This window comes from Phoenix dactylifera, chromosome 6 (assembly GCF_009389715.1).
Source record: "Phoenix dactylifera cultivar Barhee BC4 chromosome 6, palm_55x_up_171113_PBpolish2nd_filt_p, whole genome shotgun sequence".
Classification (NCBI taxonomy): Eukaryota; Viridiplantae; Streptophyta; class Magnoliopsida; order Arecales; family Arecaceae; genus Phoenix; species Phoenix dactylifera.
In genome coordinates, this window is record NC_052397.1 from 1707186 (window position 1) to 1731597 (window position 24412).

The 24412-nt window shown below is 42.6% G+C and overlaps 1 protein-coding gene and 1 long non-coding RNA gene across 4 annotated transcripts in view; one reads left to right on the forward strand and one right to left on the reverse strand.

Annotated features, from left to right (window-relative positions):
• The window catches only part of LOC103701955 (probable isoprenylcysteine alpha-carbonyl methylesterase ICMEL1), a 38988-nt gene that overhangs the window by 10205 nt on the left and 4371 nt on the right, over nucleotides 1–24412 (forward strand). For all 3 annotated transcript variants that reach the window (XR_005512096.1, XM_039127075.1, XM_039127074.1), the window contains exon 11: nucleotides 1673–1847. Coding sequence is in view for 2 of the 3 variants with exons in the window: in XM_039127075.1 (XP_038983003.1) it covers nucleotides 1673–1825 (153 nt within the window). In the remaining variant the exon portion in view is untranslated. The remainder of the gene's footprint in view (nucleotides 1–1672; nucleotides 1848–24412) is intronic.
• Nucleotides 15221–22823, reverse strand: LOC103701954. The gene is made up of 4 exons (XR_005512097.1): nucleotides 21018–22823; nucleotides 15513–16020; nucleotides 15349–15424; nucleotides 15221–15257 (listed from the first exon to the last, which is right to left on the reverse strand). It is a non-coding gene; the product is annotated as an uncharacterized LOC103701954 (long non-coding RNA).

Genomic DNA, 24412 nt, shown 5'->3' on the forward strand with positions numbered 1-24412 from the left:
ATTGATGTCTATCTTAATATATGCCTTCATGCATGTCACCATATATGTCTGATGGTAAACAACTTTCTTAAACTGCTGTTTCTCTGTATAATTCCAAGTTTGCTAATATGTTGTGGGTATTTGAACCAAATGACAATACTGTGTTTATCACGCTGTTCTCAGCCCTCAAGGAAAAGATCATATCTGAGCTGCTTAAAAATTGTATTCCTGAAGTGTCAAAACTTGGTTTGTGTCATGAAGAAAATGTATACCTTGGTGATACTAGTCCAAGTCATTTTCCAACAGAAAAAAATAGTATGCCATATTCTTTTTATTATACCATATAACCATTTGTGGTTTGAACTTTGAACTGATTCGGATTGTAAAATTAGATCTATTAATATGCTTTGAAGAAATTGATATACACAGAATATGCGGATTTTCTAAATTGAAAAGAAGATGATGGTGATCTATATTGATCAACAATTTTAGGTTCTTACTTGAGACTATCAGTGGATCTAAGGGATGAAACGCCAGCAATGTTACCTATCCCAATATCTTATTGTTAAGGGCATTGTATTAACACATGGTTTGTTGCGCCGGTATCGGGCACCGAACCAATTGTTCGCAACACAGGTTGGTACGGGCCTGCGGCGTGCCGTGCCAAGCCTATACCGATGCAGGAGGCGGGGGAGAGGGCGATTAGAAGAGAGGAAAAGAGAGAGAAAGGGGAGAGAGGGAGGGAGAGAGGAAGGTGACAGAGGCCGGCAGAGGGCCGGCAAGGGCCGGAGCCTGGGCAGGAGGCGGAGGCCGGAGCCTGAAACAGGGGTCCGGCGGCTCCGGCTGCTTTTTAATTTTGCAGTCGCGAAATTAAAAAGCAGTCGGACCTCTGTTTCAAATAAAACAGGGGACCCGGCCGCGGCCTCCGCCTCCTGCCTGGGCGTCGGCCGATGGAGGGCCTCCAACAGCCCTCCATCTGCCTCTGCCAGCCCTCCTCTCTCCCTCCCTCTCCCACTCCATCCCTCCCCCGCTCACTCTCTTTTTTCGTCTTTCCTTCTCCTTCTCCCCCTCCGGCAACGGTTTTCATTTCCATGCCCTGTTCCGCTGCCGGAACTGCCCCGGTCCGCCGCCGGAACCGCCCCGGTCCCCCGCCGGAACCGCCGACCCTCATTCACCATGTTTCATTTTTGGCATTATGCACTAAGTTATACAAACATAGTGATTCTTTTGATGGAAAATAGTTATATTAGATTACTACTCATATTTGCTTCATATAACAGACTTAAAGTATTAAATAATATATACTAATTATTATTTAGCCCCATAGTACTCTATCTTGCATAAGAGTTTCATTTTATGATTAAAGATAAAATATTATTTACGAAATTTAACCATTTTATGTTGCGATCAAATAGTATCTTGGATCCTTAGTCAGGTTTCTTGTAACATTGCATTTGGCAAATTGCCCATTTCAAAATGGTTATGCTTTCAGGATCCATTCTAGATTGTTCATGAAAGTTCTTTATTGTTGTTTATAGTATCCTAATAAATAAACCATGCATTGCATTTATATAATTAATTTTTAACCTCTTTGTATATATGGATGATTTGAAGCATAAATAATCATTTTTTACTCTTTAAATTTGCTATAATGTTCTTCTGACTAGTACATCTATATAACTGACATCTATAGGATCCTCTTAGAGGTGGTAGAGATGAACTTCTTGAAGATATAGTTGCGGTCATCTATGCTGATGATGCAGTTGCACTTGCCAATGATGGTACAGCACGTCGCCTTGTTCCTGAGTGCATGTTAAAGTTGGCTTGTAAAATAAGCCCCTTCTGAACACTTAAGCTCCATTCTCAAGGTGATGTTCAACACTTGCTACTTTCCAGTATTAGTTTAGAAACATCTGTTTTTTTTATTTATCTTGAAGACATTTGACAAAATGCAGAATGAATATGCACAATCATTTATTTAACACAAAAGGAAAAAGAATTTAAAAATCACTGGTGCAGATAATGAGATTTGTAGCACTAAACATACAGTTTAACCTACCTTACCTATCAACAGGGAGGAGAAAAAAAATAGGATTTTGGATTTAAGGCATCAAATTGGATTCTATTTTTTCTGAATAAAGAGTGTAAAGTTATATATTCACATCATGAGTCAAGATTTTCGGGACCAGACCCCATATCGGTACCATCTTGATATAATGTCTATACACCCGGTGTAGGGTCGGTTTGGCATATCGATACTCGGTATGCCCTCCCTACCATGCAATAGTTTGGTACCAGTATAGTACAATATGCCTAGTATGGATCGGTACATCATACCACGTTATGAATATTGACAATTCTGTAGCCACTAGCTTGGCTCAATCACTAGGAAATTTGCAACCTTAAAGGTTGTGGCATCAAATATAGCTTTACCCAATCTTGAGGAAAAAATATTACCTAAAAGCTTCAATAAATTTATCAATGAAAAATTGTATAAAAATTCGCCCTTAATGTCACTTTCATGAAAGAAGTGAATTTGACAAAGTTTTTTAATTGTCCTCCATACCATTTTGTGGACCTTTTTACCCCTCTACCATATTTGGTTGAGAGTGCAAACATTTAGGTGTCACTAAGTGGGTGCATGACCCAAAACAAGTATGGACAAATCCACTTACCCGAGAATAATGATGGGCATAAGAATCGACTACTACAGGTGTAGACTGATTTTATAATAATCAATTATGGTGCGATTGATTAGACGGTTCAGCAAATGCTCATCATTCCAAAAGATCATCATAGAGGTATATGATCACAAAACAGAACATGATAGATATCTTATTAATGAAGCCTAATCAATGAAATATAACTAGTGCAGCAAACTGAAAATAACTACAACAGAACAATAAAAAAAAGTACTGCCAGTAAACTCGGATTTCAAGGATGTGATAGATGGCAATTAGAGATGGGCACTGGGCCGGGCCGCCCATGGCCCGGCACGGCCCGGCCCGCTTGCTACAGTAACGGGTCGTGCCTAGCACGACCCATTAAAGGGGGCCGGGCTGGGTTACCACTTTCTGGCCCGCGGGCCGAGCCCGGCACGGCCCATAAGGGCCTGAACCGGGCTTGGGCCGGGCCAGGCACGGCCCGTCCCCCTTAAAATAAATGAAAATAATTTTTTTTAATAAATTAATAAATATTGAAAACTAAGGATTTATTAATATAAAGCCACCTTAATGGTGGAGGGTTTGGCATAGACCTCTACCAGTTTATTAATTTAAATCAAAATGGTACATGAAGGGAGGTTTGGACCTTGGTCTGACCTCCAGAATACAATAAGAAAGGAGAAAAAATAGAGGACTCACTTTAACAATTAAAAAAATAAAAATGTACAATTATAAAAAATTAAGAAATCTTACTAATCATCAGTGATTCAGTATTCACTATTCAGTAGTGTTTGTATCATCATCATCAGAGGATGTTGTATTATGTCCACCTTTATCTTGAAGTCTCGCCTCAGCATCCAACCAATCTTTGAAGTCTCGCCATTGGCAATGATGGTAGTGATGATAGGTAGAGATAATGATTGATGGATGAAGAAACGAGGGCTAGGTAAAAGATGGTGATAAAACTAGTCGAATAATTACCTCTGCGAGTTTGGTCATTCCAATCCAATGAGAATTTTTGGGCCGTGCTCCACTAAGGCATTGAGACGAAGGATGACGGGGTCGAAAAGGTGGCTCCAAGAAGAAATAAGTCAAGAAGCAGGATGAAAGTGGAAGAAAAAGGATTTCTTAGGGTTTCACCCACGGTGGCACTGACCTTTTTAGGTTTTCTTCCTTTTTTCTGTGCTATTTTCTGCAGATTTTTGTGTATTTCTGTAGATTTATGTTGTATTTTTTTTTCTTTTCTAACTTCCCCTCTTCGTCCATACATTCAACATGCACAATTCTATTTCCAAGACTATCATTCATTCTCCTCCATTCCTAGAGATGAGTGATGGTTGTGGGCATTGAAGAAAGGCCAAGGCTCAAGCAATTAAGTGTAGTGGTTTGGAGTTGGGTTAAGCTTCCTATCACACCTAGGTGGACCTTTTTTGCTTAGCAGTCCTAGTACATGACTCGACTGAAAATCCAAGCCTAAATATGGCTTTGGATGAAAATACGGAAACAACAAAAAGCATAAACTATGTACAGGATGGAGCCCTGAGACTACATCAGTATTCTCCAACTGGAAAGAACTCGACTCCTGACGAGTAGGCCTCATGTATCCTCTGCAACAAATCAAGTCTGGCGGCTCAACTCGTCCTCGCTGATCCATGAACTATCTGAAATAGGTCTCCCTTGCTAACGCATAAGGAATCTACGGTACTGCCCACGCCCAGTGTCTAATGATCGCACGTCAAGAATATCCTCAATACTCATGAAAACTGGACTCTGAGATGGTGCTGGGTCGATTTGAAACTGCAACCGCCTCTGGTGGATCTCCATGGAACTGGTACAAGTTGGTAATGTTGAAAATTGGGAAAGTCTGGACATTTGGAAGCTCCAATAAATAGACGTTCTTTCCTAGCTTTCGACGTATGCGGTATAAACCATACTTTCGTGAGTTGAGCTTGCTGTAACTGCTCAATGGAAATCTCTCTTCTAAAATAAGCCATCACCAAATTGCCCTCTGCAAAGTGAACTTCCGTGCAATGACGGTCAGCATCATCCTTATACCTGGCACTGGAGTCAAGCAAGCGCTGATGGACTTCCCGTTTGATGTGACAGACCTGCTCAATATTGTCCTTTGCTTCGACACTTATCCGACCATGATAAGGAATGGAAGCACGATCAAGTATGTGTGGAATAAGAAAACCATAGATGATTTCAAATGGAGATTTACTAATAGTACGATTTATAAACCTGTTGTATGCAAATTCAGTCTATGCTAAAACCAAATCCCACTGAGTAGGACGCTCACTAACCAAACATCTAAGCATGTTACCGAGTGTACGGTTCACTACCTCTATCTGACCATCTGTTTGGAGGTGATAAGCGCTGCTGAAGTTTAATTTTGTTTCTAATTTGCTGTAAAGAGTTTTCCAAAAATAACTAGTGAATTTTATGTCCCTATCAGATGTGAATGATCTTGGAATGCCATGCAGTCTAACAATTTCTTTAAAAAATAAATTTGCTATATGAGATGCATCAAATATTTTCCTACACGGAATGAAATGTGCCATTTTTGAAAACCTGTCCACCACAACAAAAATCGAATAAACCTTTCTAGCAGTCATGAATAGTCCTACAATGAAGTCCATGGTGACATCCTCCCAACGGCCACTAGGGATAAGCAACAGGGTGTACAAGCCTATATGCTGGACCTTTTCCTTTTCTTGCTGACAATGTTGACATTTCGCACGTATCTAATGACGTCGTCTCTCATCTTAGGCCAGAAATATCACTCAACTAGGAGTCCTAAAGTGCGACTCTACCCCTCTTGAGCAGCTAACCTTCCTTCATGAAATTTTCGAATCAAAGTCTCATGCAGTTTATCTCCACATATGCAGAAGTGTGATCCTCTAAACAGGAATCCATCCTGAATGTGAATTTTTTTTAAACGTAAAAACTAATTTTTCTATATTTTTAACTCCAAAAATTAAAATTTCTGCAGTTTAAAATGCAGAAAATATAATTTACTGTTTTTTAATCCAAAAAATATATTTCTTTGTTTTGAAGTGCAGAATTTAATTCTCAGAATTTAAAGTGTAGAAAAAATGAATGTTATAATGCAAACATAATAATGAAGATTTCTAGATAGGGGTGGCAAAATATGACCCGACCCGCCAATCCGACCCGTGTTCGACCCGCCATAAACAGGTTTGGGTTTGGCCTAAACAGGTTCGGGTCGTAAACAGGTCGACCCGTTTAACTTGTTTATTAATTGGGTCGGATACGGATTTTAGATGTCTGACCCGTTTAAACCGTTTAACCCGTTTAACTGTTGGGCAGGTTAAACAGGTCTAAACAGGTTAAACAGGTCTAAACAGGTTAAACGGGTTAAACAGGTCTAAACAGGTTAAACGGGTCTAAACAGGTCGGGTTGGGCAGGTTAAACAAGTTGGGTTGGACAGATTAAACAGGTCTAAACAGGTTAAACGGGTCAGGTTGGGCAAACAGGTTAAACAGGTCGGGTCGGATTGGGTAAACAGGTTACCTGTTTATTAAACAGGTTAAACGGGTCGGGTCGGGTTACCTGTTTAATAAACAGGTCAGGTTCAGGTTTGTAATTCCTGATCCGTTTAATAAACAGGTCGGGTTTAGATTTATAGTTTTCTGATCCGACCTGTATTTGATCCAACCTGTTTATGCCTGACCCGACCCGATTGCCATCCCTATTTCTAGATATGCAGGATCTATTTGCTCTGATACCATTTTGGTGCAACCTATAATCGACTACTACATATGCAGACTGATTTCATAATAATCAATTATGGTGCGATTGATTAAACACTTCAGCAAATGCTCATCATCCTAAAAGATCATCATAGAGGTATGTGAACACAAAACAGAACATGATAGATATCTTATTAATGAAGCCTAATCAATGAAATATAACTAGTGCAGCAAACTGAAAATAACTACAACAGAACAAAAAAAATGCTACCAGTAAACTCGAGTTTCAAGGATGTGATGGATGGCAACGATGGTAATGATGACGGGTATAGAGATAATGATTGATGGATGAAGAAATGAGGGATGGATAAAAAATGGTGATAGAACTAGTCGGATAATTACCTCTGCGAGTTTGGTCCCTCCAATCCAATGAGAATCTTCAGGCCGCACTCCACCAAGGCATCGAGACGAAAGATAACAGGGTCGAGAAAGTGGCTCCAAGAAGAAATAGGTCAAGAGGCAAGATAAAAGTGGAAGAAAAAGGATTTCTCAGGGCTTTGCCTCCGGTGGCACTCACCTTTTTAGGTTTTCTTCTTTTTCCTCTTCTTCCATACATTCAACATAGATTATCATCTATCTTCCTCCGTTCCTAGAGATGAGTGATGGCCGTGGGCATTGAAGAAAGGCTAAGGCTTAAGTAATTAAGTGTGGTGGTTTGGGAGAGACAATGAGCCCTGAGATTATGTATAAGATGGAGCCCTGAGACTATATGGGCTCCCATAGTTAAGAGACTAAGGCAATGACACATTAGAAAAGGAGAGACAATGAGCTTGACTTGACCGTCTTCTCATTCTAAAAGAACCCTCCATTCTACTCTCTCTCAACCACCGCTTATCAAAAACCTTCCAATCCTACCTAAATTACACTTGTGACGGTCAATGGTCTTGATTGAGAAGCCTTTTATGGTAAATTGCTCTATAGGAACAATTAAAATTAAAATCTCATGTCCCAAGAATATGTTTGAGACCCCTCTTCTTCTCTCTTGCTCAGCTCTCTTCCTCTCCCGGGCAACTTGAAATCATGGCATGAATCAATTGCAACCATCCAATTGGTCTTCCTCCCCCCGCACCACCATGCAACGCCCTTGCCACTAGTGAAGCCAAATGCACCGCTACCTACTTTCCTATGTCCTCCAACCTCTTATCATGGTGGTCTTTCTCGCCCTCTTCTTCCTCATTGCCAGCATTGCTGCCTTTGTCCTCTACCTTTGCATTGTCGGCCATGCCCTCCCACCACCACCACTGCCTCCACTCTCAGAGCCACCACCCAACCGATTCCACCCCTGCCATTGCAGAGCCCTCTGACCACTCTTGTGTGGACTTGAGTGAGCTCCCATCTTCAAGTACTATGATGGTGGCTTAAGCCTAGCTGTTGTGGTTGCCGGACTATACCATGTGCATGGAGTTGGTGAGGGCGGTGTTCAAGAGAAGAGCTAACACACCATTGGAGGGCATCAATAAGCTTGAGAGAGCCATCGTGATTGTATCATGGACATCGAATAGCCCTGACTCAATTTTCACTTCTTGATCTCAATGCTAATTAGGCGAGACCACTACCGAAAGCCGTTGGCAGGGACCAACAATACCTAAGTGGGAGGCTCTGATGCCGACAACTGGTGATCCTGAATCACTAGCGTGGCTGTGGAGCACTGAACCTCGTTTATCCACTTGGAGGTGGTGATGTCACTATTAGAGTAGGTGATATCGCTTGCCCATGAAGATCTTGTGGTAGCTCAAAGAGAATAATAATAATAAATAATTAGGCCCATTAAATAATATTGGAAGGAGATAATAAAATAATAATAGGGTTTATCTATGGTACCCATAAAATAATAGGGTTCATCATAAGGCAATAGGGTTGGGTGATATGCCAATCATTATTCTCAGGTAAGTGGATTTGTCGATACTTGTTTGGGTCATGCAAGCACTTAGCGATACCTAAATGTTTGCACTCTCAACCAAATAAGGTAAAGGGGTAAAAAAGTCCATGAAATGGTATAGAGGACAATTAAAAATCTGTTTATCGAATTCACTTTTTTCATTGATGTAGTCTCAGGGCTCTATCTTGTACATAGTTTATGTTTTTTGTTGTTTCTGTGTTTTCCATTCAAAGCCAAGTTTAGGCTTGGATTTTCAGTCGAGTCATGTACTAGAACTGCCAAGCAAAAAGGGTCTACCTAGGTGTGATAAGAAGCCTAACCCAACCCCAAACCACCACACTTAATTGCTTGAGCCTTGGCCTTTCTTCAATACCCACAGTCATCACTCATCTCTAGGAACGAAGGAGGATGGATGATAGTCTTGGAAATAGAATTGTGCATGTTGAATGTATGGAAGAAGGGGGGGAAGGAAGTTAGAAAAGAAAAAAAACAACATAAATTTGCAGAAATACGCAAAAATTGTAGAAAATAGCATAGAAAAAAAATCTAGAAAGGTGAGTGCCACCGTGGGCGAAGCCCTGAGAAATCCTTTTCCTTCTACTTTCATTATGCTTCTTGACCTATTTCTTCTTGGAGCCACCTTCTTGACCCTGTCATCCTTTATCTCGATGCCTTGGTGGAGCGTGGCCTGAAGATTCTCATTGGATTGGAGGGACCAAACTCGCAAAGGTAATTATCCGACTAGTTCTATCACCATCTTTTATCCAGTCCTCGTTTCTTCATCCATCAATCATTACCATCATTGCCATCTATCACAACCTTGGAACTCGAGTTTGCTGGCAGCATTTTTTTTGTTCTATTATAGTTATTTTCAGTTTGCTGCACTAGTTATATTTCATTAATTAGGCTTCATTAATAAGATATCTATCATGTTCTGTTTTGTGTTCACATACCTCTATGATGATCTTTTAGGATGATGAGCATTTGCTGAAGTGTTTAATCAATCGCACCATAATTGATTATTATGAAATCAGTCTGCATATGTAGTAGTCGATTATAGGTTGCACCAAAGTGGTATCGGAGCATATCTAGAAATCTTCAATATTGTGTTTGCATCATAACATTCATTTTTTCTACACTTTAAATTCTGAAAATTAAATTTTTGCACTTCAAAACAGAGAAATATATTTTTTGGATTAAAAAAATAGTAAATTATATTTTCTGCATTTAAAACTACAGAAATTTTAATTTTTAGAGTTAAAAATACAGAAAAATTAGTTTCTACGTTTAAAAAAAATTCTGCATTCATTTTCCGCATTTAAAAAATAAAAAAATATTTTTTGCATTAAATATTAATTTTTGTATTAAAATATTCATTTTCGACATTAAAAAGTTAAAAATTCAAAAATAAATTCTGAAAAAAAACCGTTTCACCTCCATAACATTAGAAACACCTCTGAAACAATTTTGGGTCGAATCTTAGCCAACAAACATGTCTGATAATTGGCAAGATGCATTTAGAACTCAATAACAAATCTTAGAGCATATCCAACGATAGGTAGAACACCTCTCCAACTTCATGATTTGAATTGAATATATCTGAGATAGTGAGACCTAGAAGAGAGAAAAACCATCAGGATGAACTAAGACATAGAGTCAGACCTCAAAGTAGACAATGGATCAATTAGAGGGTAGTCGAGCGTAGTGAGCCAGATGAGATAGAAAATGACTTAAATGACCGACCATTATGTAGGAACAGAAAGAGACCACCACATGGAGAACCCCCTCGCACCAGATGTTGGGATGATGGCATTAAGATAGATATTGGAGATTTTGAGGGGTGTTTCCAGCCATATGCTTTTCTTAATTGGGTCGACAAAATCAATCAATATTTTGATTGGAAGAAAATCTCTGAAGGTAAAAAGGTCAAATTTGTGACCCTCAAATTAAAGGGACATGCACTGGTTTGGTGGAAGCAACTCTAGGAACGAAGGGTTCGGCAAGGTAAGGATAAGATCCGTACCTAAAGTAAGATGAAAAAGTTGAGAAAGCGATTTGTCCCGTTGGATTATCGCCAAATCATCTACTTGAAATTTCAAAACCTCTGACAGGGGACTAGGACCGTGGATGAGTACACCGAGTTCTATGAGCTCCAAGTAAGAAATGGCCTTAGTGAGGACCCCATTCATGTTGCCAATAGATATATCAATGGCTTGAGACGGGACATCCTGGACCAAGTAGAGATGTTCGATGTCTTGAGTATTGATGATGCCCATCGCCGTGTACTGAGAGTAAAAGCACAACAAAGGCGAACCAGTGGTCGAAAGTGGAACTCAAACAAAAACTCCACTATCCATAGAAAGAGTCAGTCCGGGAACAAAGCAATAAGTTTTCAGAACCCTACCAAGACCACAACTGCCCTAAAGCCCAATTCTAATGAGAAATTATGGGACAAGGGCAAAGGCGTACTAGCACCGTCACCTAATTCAACTATCATTTGCTATAAGTGCCGACAATCCGGTCATAAATCCTCTGAATGTCCTCTGAGAAAATTTTATTCTCAGTCACACCTGATTGAACAAGGATGCGAGGACGATTCAGATGAACCCAATCCAGAGGCAAATGAGGGTGAGTCTAAACAGAAGGATGAGTCGGAGAACGATGATGTCCCCATTACAGGTGATGAGGTAGGCCCACTCATGGTGATTCATCGTGTCATGGTCGCACCTAAGCAATCTGTCCAGGACAATTGGTTGAGGCAAAGTATTTTCTTGAATGTAGGTATTGTAAGGAGATATAAATCTATCTTGATTGATAATGGCAGTACTAAAAACTTTGTCTCAACACATGGTTGATAAACTAAAGATAACAACACAAAGATTCATAAACCATATAAGGTATCTTGGTTTAAGGAGGGAGTTGAGGTTCCGGTCACCCACAGGTGTCTAGTAGAGTTTTCCATTAGAAAACGATACCAAGATCAGGTATGGTGTGACGTTATGCCTATGGAAGTGCGTCACGTATTGTTGGGTAGGCCTTGGCAGTACGATAAAAAGACCCAACATGACGGAAAAAAGAATACATATTTCTTTGTGAAAGACAAAATAAATATCACACTCTATCCACAAAAAAAATTATATGGGTATAACACGAAAAATTCTGTGAAAGAAAAAGGCAAATAACCTACTCAAAGGGCCTTGATTCTAAATTTAAAATCTTTCAAGGCTGAACTAAAAGAGGACTCGTTTGTTTGTGTTCTGGTAGGAAAAAAGATCCAGGAGGAAGTGGAGATTTCAAAGGCAGTCCAACCTTTATTATCTGAATTCAAGGATCTGATTCCTGACGATCTTCCAGATGGCTTACCACCTACGAGGGACATTCTGCATTGCATTGATCTAGTCTCGGGGCAAGTTTGCCACACTTACCTCACTATAGGATAAGTCCGATTACGTACGAGGAGCTGAACAAGCAAGTGATCGAACTCTTACGAAAGTGATTCATTTGTGAGAGCATGAGTCCATGTGATGTACCTGCTTTGCTCACCCTAAAAAAAGATGGGTCATGGAGAATGTGCGTTGATAGCCGTACCATCAACAAGATTATAGTCAAATACAGATTCTCGATTCCTAGACTTGATGACATGCTTGATATGTTGAACAGCGCGAAAATTTTCTCCAAAGTTGATCTCAAGAGTGGGCACCATCAGATTAGGAAACGCCCAAAAGATGAATGGAAGACCGCCTTCAAAACAAAGGAAGGATTATATGAGTGGTTGGTCATGCCATTTGGGCTATCCAATGTTCCAAGTACATGCATGCAAACCATCAACCAAGTAGTTAGACCATTCATAGTAAAGTTCGTAGTGGTGTACTTTGAGGATATCTTGATATATAGTCCTAGCCCTGAGTCTCACTTAGATCATTTGAGGCTAGTGTTGCAGACACTTTGAGACCACAAATTGTATGCAAATATGAAGAAATGTGTTTTTTGACTGGCAGTCTGATTTTCCTAGGTTACATTGTGTCATCAGAGGGCATAAAGGTTGACCCTGACAAGGTAAAGGCCATCGAATCGTGGCCTGCACCTAAGACGATCACGAAAGCCAGGAGTTTTCATGGGTTGGCTTTGTTTTACCGGCGGTTCATTCGTAATTTCAGTACTTTGATAGCCCCAGTAACTGATTGTCTAAAGAAGGGTCCCTTCAAGTGGATACCCGCAGCAGAAAAGAGTTTCCAACTCGTTAAGACCAAGCTGATCAGTGCACCTGTCCTTGCACTATCCAACTCTGATAAGGTCTTCGAGATGGATTGTGATGCCTCACATGTAGGCATAGGAGCTATTCTGAGTCAGGAAGGATGTCCTGTGGCTTACTTTATCGAAAAACTGAATGACACTCATCCATGTTACTCTACGTATGACGTAGAATTTTATGCAGTCGTTCAGGCTTTGCGCTATTGGGGGCATTGTCTCATTCAACGGGAGTCTGTACTCAACTCTGACCACGAGGCTTTAAAATATTTGAATTCACAAAGAAATCTGAATAGAAGACTTGCTAAGTGGTCCGCCTTCCTGCAAGAGGACACGTTCCACTTGAAATATAAGTCTGGAACTACTAACAATGTGGCAGATGCCTTGGGTCGTCGAGTTTATTTGTTAGCCACTTTGAGGGCGTGGGTCATAGACTTTGATGGCATGAAGAATAAGTATGCTACTAACCCATATTTTGGTGAGATTTGGAAGTCGTGTCAGATGACTGGATCAGAACCTCTCGGTAACTTTCACATTCAGGATGGATTCCTGTTTAGAGGATCACACTTGTGCATATGTGGAGATGAATTGCGTGAGACTTTGATTCGGAAATTTTATGAAGGTTAGCTGCTCAAGATGGGCAGAGTCGCACTTTTGGACTCCTAGTTGAGAGGTATATCTGGCCTAAGACGAGAGACGGCGTTATTAGATATATGCGAAAATGTCAACATTGTCAGCAAGAAAAGGAAAAGGTCTAGCATACAGGCTTGTACACCCCGTTGCCTATCCCTAGTGGCCCTTGGGAGGATGTCACCATGGACTTCATTGTAGGACTATCCATGACTGCCAGAAAGGTTGATTCGATTTTTGTTGTGGTGGACCGGTTTTCAAAAATGGCACATTTCATTCCGTGTAGGAAAATATTTGATGCATCTCATATAGCAAATTTATTTTTTAAAGAAATTGTTGGGCTGCATGGTATTCCAAGATCATTCACATCTAATAGGGACACAAAATTCACTAGTTATTTTTGGAAATCTCTTTGGAGCATATTAGGAACAAAATTAAACTTCAGCAGAGCTTATCACCCCTAAACAGATGGTCAGACAGAGGTAGTGAACCATACACTCGGTAACATGCTTAGATGTTTGATTAGTGAGCGTCCTACTCAGTGCGATTTGGTTTTAGCACAGGCTGAATTTGCATACAACAGTTCTATCAATCGTACTACTAGCAAATCTTTATTTGAAATCATCTATGGTTTTCTTATTCCACACATACTTGATCGCAAGGTCCGCCGTACCGGTACCGGTCGGCGTACCGGTGGCCGGCCAGACCGGTATGGTACCGGTCCGGTCCGGTACGTACTGGCTGGTACCGCGAGCCAGGAAATTTTTTTTTTCTTTTAAATGTTGTCTATTAAGTGAAGATTGATGTTTTTTTATTGCATTTTACATGATTTTTGATGTTTTTATGTTTAAATTTAGGGTTGAAATTTGAAATATAGATGATGCATGTTATGTTTTCCTCCCGTTCCAAATGATAAAATGATACACATAAAATATCTTCAAATTAAGATACAATCATTTACATACATTTAAAACACTCTTGGATATCTAAAATCGGGACGAGTGCCGATGACTCTCGTAGATATCCAGATCATAAGTATAATCAGGAGGAGGCAAATCAACCCAATCAAAAGAAACGTGCGCCAGGTTATAAGAACTGTCGGATCTCTCGCTCACGCTCTGGCTCTGAGAGGTGTCCTCTGATTGTGTAGGGGCCCATCCAAATATGGCGGAAGCAAAATCTGATGCACCATATCCATATTCGTCAGGCTGAGGCTGTGGATAATAGAATCCGTATCCGTATGCTGTCGGATCTGCAGTCGTATCCTGTCTTCCTGAACGACCTCGAGAAGCCCGTCTTCTATATCCAATGATATCCTCACGAGATCTATCATGTGGTCGACCGTGGTCCGTATCCTGTGTAGCACCCATAAATTGGGACTCATCGGTGAAATAAAAACCATCCTCCGGCTGTGTCTCATGAGTACCATACTGTCCTCCGTTCCCTTCATGGCTAGAAGATCCATCACCACCAGAACCTTCATCGCTGCTAGTCCAAGTCTCCTCGACACTCTCCATTGGGACCTTTTTTTTCCTTTCTTGGCCCTCTCTGTCTGGCTATGTCGCCCTTGTCTGATGAGCATCTCTCGATCAGCTCTCTCGGAGGTGTCTCTAACCAATCATGTGGTGACTGGCTCCCCTGTGCCTGCAGCTGATCAGCTCTGGAAGTGCGTGGAATATTGCGCTCAGCCCATTGCTCTGGATCGACCCTAGCTTCGGTGGCTATGAAGCTAGCTGGTCATGGAGGCAATCCTGGCTCGTCAAGCTCAGGCTCCTGCTGCTGGCCTACAAGCCAGCCGAGTAGTGGATCATCGTCATCAGCGGTGAAGGTTCCGTAAATCATATCTGTATACTTGAGCTCCGCTTCCTCCTGGATGCACTTTAGCCTCAACCGCAAATTGTAATGCACATAAACAAGGTCGTTGAGGCGTTTTTGTGTCAAACGGTTTCTTTGTTTGCTGTGGATAAGGACGAAGGTGGACCAATTGCGCTCACATCCACTAGAGGAGACTGTTTGGGAGAGGATTCGGATAGCTATCCGCTTTAGATTTCTCGCGGATCCGCCAAAATGCACCCACCATTCAGCTGCAAAAATATTATGAAAATTACATATATGATAGCTCCATAATAGTAACTAAATAACACCAGGTGAATGTTTTCCTGATGTGTCACGTACCTGGATTCATATTGTGTTTGCTGACGACAGCCGCTCGTTGGCCAAAACTGTAGCTGCCCTCTCTAAATAATTTGCTCTGTGAAAAATAAGCATAAGAAAACCATATTAATAATTGAAGATGCCGATATACTTGTACATGCTGGTAATTACTAAATAATAATTACCTCTTCAAGACATAGGGTCGCTTTTTCTGGATCATGCTCCATCTTGTAAATCACATTACGCAAAGCATCCAGAAGTGTTTCATCCATACCAATTCCATCTATGTTGTACTGAAACCAGGGTGTACCCATTTGCGCTTCCCACCGTTGCTCAATGATGTTGATGTATGACCGGCCGTGTGCTGGATCTGCCTCCATAATTTGATCCTTTGCCTTGACCATCATGTGATACAAAAACCCCATCTGGGGGTAGATCTCGCTATCTACGGCCTGCAGCACTTCATATAATGGTTTAATTGCCTTGACTATTGTAGTAGCCCGTTGCTAGAATGGCTGTCTCGTCACTAAGTCTTCTATCTTGCTCCCTTCAGTGCCGGCATAAGAATATCTACATCATACCACTCGGGACTGGCAAACATCTGACGTAGAGCTCCTCTCTTCTCGAGTATGCTATCAAGTGCGATAAAGTTGGCAGCAAACCGTGTGACTCCGGATCTCAGAATCTCTCCTCCTGCTGGTAAGGTCCCAGTCAAAGCTAGCTAGCAATCACAAAAAAAAGTAACTGTTCTGCTTCGGGTGAGAACAAACCATAAGATAAGTTGGATAAATTTCTCGATAAACTTTTATTGACCTTCGGAGCTTTATTTATACAATTAAACTTAACCAACTATTCGGCTATTCAACCGAGAATAAAGCCTACGTGCATAACAGAATTAACGTAAACATAAGTAAACATGCAACAAAATAATAACAAAACAACTACACTCTCTCCAACAACTGTTTGACGCGGTAAATCAGCATCTATCCGTTGCTGAAGGTGGCTCCGGGTCTTTCTCCCTTGCATGCATGGATTTCACGTCCTGCATGTCCGGTTCTCATGCCTGGTCTTCACCCACTATACTTGATGTTTGGCTTTGGAACTCTTATAGTTCTGCGTGGCTGCCTATCAATACTCCCCCCATGAAGTGGTTCCTTGTCCTCAAGGGCCACATGTGGAAACTGTTGCCGCAGTAGAGTAGTGTTCTCCCACGTGGCTTCTTCCGAAGGAAGATGCTTCCATTTGACCAGGCTTTCCTCCACAAATTTTCCTCCTTGTTTGACCCAACGGCTGTCAATGATATTCTCGGGTTCCAAAATGATCACGCCTTCATCATTAACTGGAGGTAGTTCCGCACTTGCCGTTGAAGAATCTCCAAAGTCCAATGTATCCTTTTGAGAAGGGAAACATGGAACACGGGATGGACTCTTGCTCCTTCAGGAAGCTGCAATTTGTAGGCAACATTACCCACTCGTTGTATAACCCGGTAGGGGCCATAAAACTTACTGGATAATTTTTGATGGGCGTGTTTGAACACTGTGGATTGTCGGTAGGGCTGGAGCTTGAGAAATACCATATCATCTTGCTGGAATGTAACCTCTCGCCTCTTTTTATCTGCGGATTGCTTCATGCGGTTTGCAGTTGTCTCCAAATTCTTTTTTAGACTTTGCAGCAGTTCATCCCGAGTCAAAAGATCTTGATCAACCGCATTCACAGGTGAGGAACCATCACGGTAGATGGGAATAGTGGGCGGGGGTCGTCCGTATAATGCCTGAAATGGAGTCATTCCAGTGGAAATATGGTATGTTGTGTTATACCAGAACTCTGCCCATGGTAAATAAGCATGCCACTTTCGTGGCCATTGGTGAACAAAACTCCGCAAATACTGCTCAACACACCGATTAATTACTTCCGTCTGGCCGTCGATCTGTGGAATTTTCCCATACCTAGCATGGAATTGGAAGAGGTTGGAGCAGCCCCGCAGGTGCCAGTGTTTCAGCTTTCGTCCGCTGACATATTTTGCATTTTTTAACATACTCCTGAACAGTGCGGAACATAGATGGCCAATAGAATTGCTGGCCCAAACGCTTGAAAGTGCGCAAGGTCCCTAAATGGCCCCCCACTTTAGTATCGTGGGCTTCAAATAAAAGCTTGCTGCGAAGCTTATGCGGCACCACCACTCTGCCTTTGAAGAGAGTTAACCCATTCCTTCTAGAATATGGACCTTCAGGTTGTGCATGGGCCAAACGTTCCACAGCTTCCATATAAGTGTCCCCTTTGGAAGCTGCTTTGATCTCTTCCCAGATATTCACCCGAGGAACAAATAGGTGGTCAAGAGTGGGGCTGTCCGGTCGACGGGAGAGGGCATCAGCGGCAGAATTTTCACGACCCGGACGATAATGGATCTCGTAGTCATAACCCAATAATTTAGCAACCCACTTTTGTTGCTCCAGGGTAGCAATCTTTTGCTCCAAGAAATACTTGAGACTGCGTTGATCTGTTTGAATAATAAATCTTCTCCCCAATAAATATGGCCGCCAAATGCGGATGGCCTCGACAATGGCAAGCATTTCTTTGGCGTAAGTGGACCATGACTTCTTGGCAACTCCAAGGGCTCAGCTCATGAATGCAATTGGCCTGCCTTGTTGTTGAAGGACGGCGCCAATACCTTCGCCGGAGGCATCAGTTTCAATGATAAAAGTATCATTGAAGTTCGCCATGGCCAATGTTGGTGTGGTAGTCATGGCTTGTTTAAGTTTGAGAAAGGCCGCTTCTGCTTCATCATGCCACCCAAATTGCCCCTTTTTGAGAAGATTCGTGAGGGGACGAGCCAGAATCCCATAGTTCCGAACAAACTTGCGGTAATAACCTGTCAATCCTAAAAACCCACGCAACTTAGAGATGTTAGTAGGTTGGGGCCATGCTACCATAGTCGAAATCTTGGCATCGTCTACCTTAACCCCTTGACATGTAATAATATGCCCCAAGTATTCAAGCTCCTTACCAAAAGCACATTTACTAGCTTTGATAAAAAATTGTTGTTGCTTCAAAATCTTCAAAGTCTTTCGGACATGTTCAAGATGCATATCCCAGGTAGGGCTATAAATCAAGATATCGTCGAAAAAGACGAGGATAAATTTTCTAAGGTTGGGGCGAAAGATGGAGTTCATTATGGCTTGGAAGGTGGATGGGGCGTTACATAGGCCAAAAGGCATTACCAAATACTCATAATGGCCGTTATGTGTTCGGAATGCAGTTTTGTGAATATCATTCGGATTTACCCGTACCTAATGATATCTGGCTCTCAGGTCCAATTTAGTGAAATAGGCGGTGCCATGCAGTTCATCTAACATGTCTTCCACCGTGGGAATGGGGAAACGATCTTTGATGGTGACTGCATTGAGGGACCGGTAGTCAGTACAGAACCACCAACTGCCATCCTTCTTTTTCACCAACAGTACCGGTGATGAGAATGGGCTAGTACTTGGCCTTATAAGTCCCGAAGCCAACATCTCTTGGACCTGCTTCTCAATTTCGGCCTTCTGAAAATAAGCATATCTATAAGGCCGAACGTTAACTGGTTCGGTGCCTTCCTTAAGGGGAATGCAGTGGTCGACCTCACGTGCCGGCGGAAGCTGTGTTGGTTCCTTGAATACTTCCTCATAATCTTCCAAAGCTTTTTGCAAGCTTGGTGGCACAGTACTCATGGGCCCCTCCATTTGTAAACAGATTGCAAAGACTGAATGCCCTTGGCGAAGCTCCTTCGTCATCTCTTTGAGTGAGGCATCTCGGATGGGATGGTGTCCGAGCCCCTGTAGCCTTTGGGTCTTGTCTTCCCATTGGAAATCCATTGTGAGGGATTTCCAATTGCATGTGACGGTGCCTAGCATCTGCAACCACTGGATGCCCAGTACCAAATTCAAACCTACTAAAGGTAAAGAATAAAGTGTGAGTGAGAATGGAATGCCTTGCAAGAATAGCTGCACCTTCTCGAACCTGCCTTGGCACTTCAATGGTTCGCCATTTGCTACCTTGACCATAAATGCCTTGGTGGGAGTAACTGACAACCGAAGTGAATCAGCCACGCGAGTGCTAATAAAATTGTGGGTTGACCCACTATCAATTAGCACCATCACTTCTAATCCCCCAATTTTTGCTAGAACTCTCATAGTTCATGGAGCTGCCCACCCTGTGAGTGCATGCAACGTAATCTCGGGCTCGGGTTGCTCTCCTTGATCTTCATCTTCCTGCAGTTCTTCGGTCACTTCTTCACAAGTAATGCCGCTGGTGTCAGGGAAGCTTTCCAACAGGAGTTGAGGGTCTTGGCATTTATGACCAGCGGTGAACCTTTCATTGCGGTTAAAGCATAGTCCCTATGCCCTCCGCCGTTGCATTTCATCCCACGTCAGTCTCCGAATTGGTGTTGCTGGTGCTGCTCGTGTAGAAGGTGGTAATGCTGGTGGAGTACGGTTGATAGGTGATGGCCGTGCGAATCGCCTTTGCCGTGACAGCTGGTCGTCCTTCATTCGAGCCAAACTGATGGCTTCTTTCAAGGTCCGTGGCTTGAACATACGTATGCCATCAGCAATCTTCGGCTTGAGACCACCCATGAATGTTCCAACCAAAGCCTTCTGAGTCCAACCCCGAACTCGGTTTCCCAACTTCTCGAACTCTCGCTGGTAGTCACGTAAAGACCCTGATTGCCTTATTCTTGATAAGGCTTCATCAAAGTCTTTGCAATCTGTAGGGCCGAACCTCGTCCAAAGCTCATCTTCGAATGCCTCCCATGTCATGGTCCGCCCTTCTTCCCGGTATGTCCGGCGTATCCACTGCCACCATTGGTTTGCTTCTCCCGCCAGGTGGAACGACGCTAGAGAAACCTTCTGTTGTTCAGTGGTGCCCTGGTACTCAAAAAATTGAGCAGCACGATTGAACCATTCCATGGGATCCTCACCTGAATACTTCGAAAATTCCAGCTTGGTGGTCTTGGGAAAAAAGCCTTGGCGGCCTGCATCGTGCTCCTCCCGGTGTGAACGCGAGTGGCTTCCCCGATCATTGTGGTAGCTGGTTGCATCACGGTTAGAGAACCATGCTTCAGAGAGCCTATTGATAGTGTCTTCCAGGTGGTGCAGCTTATCAGCAACGCCTTGCTCCATGTGGCTCATTCCATCTTGAACTCCTCCGAGTGCTACCTCCAAAGCTTCGATCCTCTCTTTGTTAGCCGCCATTGCCAACCTGGCTCTGATACCAATTGGTAAGGTCCCAGTCAAAGCTAGCTAGCAATCACAAAAAAAAGTAACTGTTCTGCTTCGGGTGAGAACAAACCATAAGATAAGTTGTTGGATAAATTTCTCGATAAACTTTTATTGACCTTCGGAGCTTTATTTATACAATTAAACTTAACCAACTATTCGGCTATTCAGCCGAGAATAAAGCCTACGTGCATAACAGAATTAACGTAAACATAAGTAAACATGCAACAAAATAATAACAAAACAACTACACTCTCTCCAACAACTGTTTGACGCGGTAAATCAGCATCTATCCCTTGCTGAAGGTGGCTCCGGGTCTTTCTCCCTTGCATGCATGGATTTCACGTCCTGCATGTCCGGTTCTCATTCCTGGTCTTCACCCACTATACTTGATGTTTGGCTTTGGAACTCTTATAGTTCTGCGTGGCTGCCTATCACCTGCATACTTTCTCATCAGTGAAAGGACCCAGTTATGGTTATAAATATACCTGGTAATGCGTTGGGCTGTCTCCACCGTTTGTTGCACCCTACGGATCTTTCCAATGTCCATCAACATGAGATCGATACAATGTGCAGCACATGGGGTCCAGAAAATATGTGGTCGCCGCTCCATCAAGATCTGCCCGACAGCCTTATATTGCGGCCCATTATCAGTGACGACCTGCACGACATTCTCCTCTCCTACCAGATCAATCACATCCTCCATAAGTTTCAGCATGTACGAGGTGTTGTGCACATAAGCCGAAGCATCAACCGACTTGTGGAGGAAGGTCTTAGCATCACGGTATGTCAGGAAGTTGATGATACTCCGCCTGGTCGGACCGGTCCAACCATCGCACATGATGGTTAGTCCATATATGGGCTACTTGCTCTTGTAGGAGTCAATCCAATTCTCCAGCTCCTTCTTATTGTTGTCAAGAAGCTCACCGTATATGTTCTTCGGGCCTGGAGGAACTACACCGGGACCGGCAGCTTGTATGGCGGCAATGGCAGACCCGTAGTATGTATTGTCTGCCACATTCGCTGGGATGTGGCTGAAGTGAAACCAGGATCCAATAGCTCGCCACATAGTTTTCTTCTTATCCTTCATCCACATTGTGTCTACCCTCTACTGCCTTGAATCTCTGTTGGGGAGAGCATGCGGATCTACATCATGAATTGTCGCTCCTTGTGGAATTCCTCTAGATGACTTCTTTCGGCTACCAAAACTATCCAGCATAGATGCAATCCGGCCACGTTCTTTGCCGATGCCCTCCCTGACTGAAGTTGTCCTCAAGAACTCTGGATCTTGTCTAGTGCTCCCAGAACCGCCGCCCGACTCGTATGCAGAGGGCCCAAATCGAGCCCTATGCCTGGCCACCTCCTCCTGCTGCCACTGACCATCCAGGCTTGCATGCATGGCCGTCTGAATATTTGTCTCCTCCTCATCTAGATCCTCGACCTTCTCTGGCTCCCTAGAGTAATAGGAAGGTGGCTCTGCCGCTCGGCGATCGACCTCCGCCCTCTTCTTGGAAGCCATCTCTTTCGCTTCTTTGACCTCAGCGAGATTCTGCCTCATCAGCACACGAATCTCGCTGGGATATTTTGGGCACGTAGCAACCTCACCAGAATTTCCGGCTAAGTGTTGCTTCAACCTGGTTACCCCTCCCTTGAAAACCTTGTCGCAAAACTTGCATTGAAACTGATGTCGTTGCCCCTCACTTCCAAGTCTTCGCCCATAAGACCAGCCAATACCACGCTTTGCAGGGTTCGCTTTTCTTGATGGCTCCATTTCTATCATAAATTTACAACTTATCAAAAAATTAAGCTAATAAAGTAAATTTTTGCATTATCTTATTATTTAAGTAATTTATAAACTATTTTTTTAAGTTACTTATTAACAAAATTAATGAAATAACATAGGACAAAAAAACCGCACCTTAAATAGTCTCCGCTGGATTTTTTGGGCAGGACCTCCTCCTCAATTTGTGGGCTATCTCTCAAATCTTTCCGTCTCTTATTACTCTTCAGAGGCTCACTCTTGGATTTTAGTTAATCTGGAGTCTGGAACCGAACGAGCGAAGAAGAAGTGGCCGAGAGGCCACTTTGATTTTCGTGCATGTCTAATCAAAAAAAGAAGTGGCCGAAAAACAAAACTAACGAAAAAGAAGTGGCCTCTCGGCCACTTCTTTTTTTGATTAGATAGAACAGAAGTGGCCTCTCGACCACTTCTGTTTTTTTCGGCCACAGCTTTTTTTTTTTTGAAAGAAGTGGCCCGTGGGCCACTTCTTCCTTAAAACCACGCGCGGCGCGTGGTTTCAAAAACCACAGCGCGAGGCGCTGTGGTTCCCAAAAAAAAAAACCGTTCGCACAAAAACTCGGAAAAAACCGGGTTTCTTCTGTTTCCGGTACCGGTCTTGGACCGGACCGGTACAGCATTCCTTGCTTGATCGTGCTTCCATTTTCTATCATGGTCGGATAAGTGCCGAAACAGAAGACATTATTGAGCAGGTTTATCACATCCAACGGAAAGTCCACAGCGCTTGCTTGACTCTAGTGCCAGGTATAAGGATGATGCTGACCGTCATTGCACGGAGGTTCACTTTGCAGAGGGCGATCTGGTGATGGCTTATTTTAGAAAAGAGATTTTCATTGAGCAGTTACAACAAGCTCAACTCGTGAAAGTATGGTCTCTTACGCATACGTCGAAAGCTGGGGAAGAACGTCTATTTATTGGAGCTTCCAAATAACGTCCAGACTTCCCCGATTTTCAATGTCACCGACTTGTACTAGTTTCATGAAGATCCACCAGAGGGGGTTGCAGTTCCAGATCTACCCAGCACTAGCTCAGAGTTTAGTTTCCATTAGGATATTGAGAATATTCTTGACATGCGAGTAGACGCTAGGCGTGGGGAGTACCGCAGATTCCTTGTGTGTTGGTAAGGAAGACCTATTTCAGACAGTTCATGGATCAACGAGGACGAGTTGAGGCATTAGACACCCAATTTGTTGCAGTGGATACAGGAGGCCTATTCGTCAGGAGTTGAGTTCTTCCCAGTTAGGGAGAATTGATGTAGTCTCAGAGTTCCATCTTGTACATAGTTTATATTTTTTGTTATTTTGTGTTTTTCATCCAAAGCCATGTTTAGGCTTGGATTTTCAGTCGAGTCATATACTAGGACTGTCAAGCAAAAAGGGTCTACCTAGGTGTGATAGGAAGCCTAATCCAACCCCAAACCACCACAGTTAATTGCTTAAGCCTTGGCCTTTCTTCAATGCCTACAGCCATCACTCATCTTTAGGAACGGAGGAGGATAGATGAAATGAAGATAGAATTGTGCATGTTGAATGTGTGAAAGAAGAGAAAATAGAAAACCTAGAAAGGTGAGTGCCACCATGGGCGAAGCCCTGAGAAATCCTTTTTCTTCCACTTCCATCTTGCTTCTTGACCTATTTCTTTTTGGAGCCACCTTCTCGACCCCGTCATCATTCGTCTCAATGTCTTGGTGGAGCGCGGCCTGAAAATTCTCATTGGATTGGAGGGACCAAAGTCGCAGAGGTAATTATCCGACTAGTTTTATCACCATCTTTTACTCAGCCCTCGTTTCTTCATCCATCAATCATTATGTCTATACCCATCATCATTACCATCGTTGCCATCTATCACATCCTTGGACCTGAATTTACTGGCAGTATTTTTTTTTTGTTCTATTGTAGTTATTTTTAGTTTATTGCACTAGTTATATTTCATTGATTAGGCTTCATTAATAAGATATCTATCATGTTCTGTATTGTCTTCACATACATCTATGATGATCTTTGGGATGAAGAGCATTTGTTGAAGTGTCAATCAA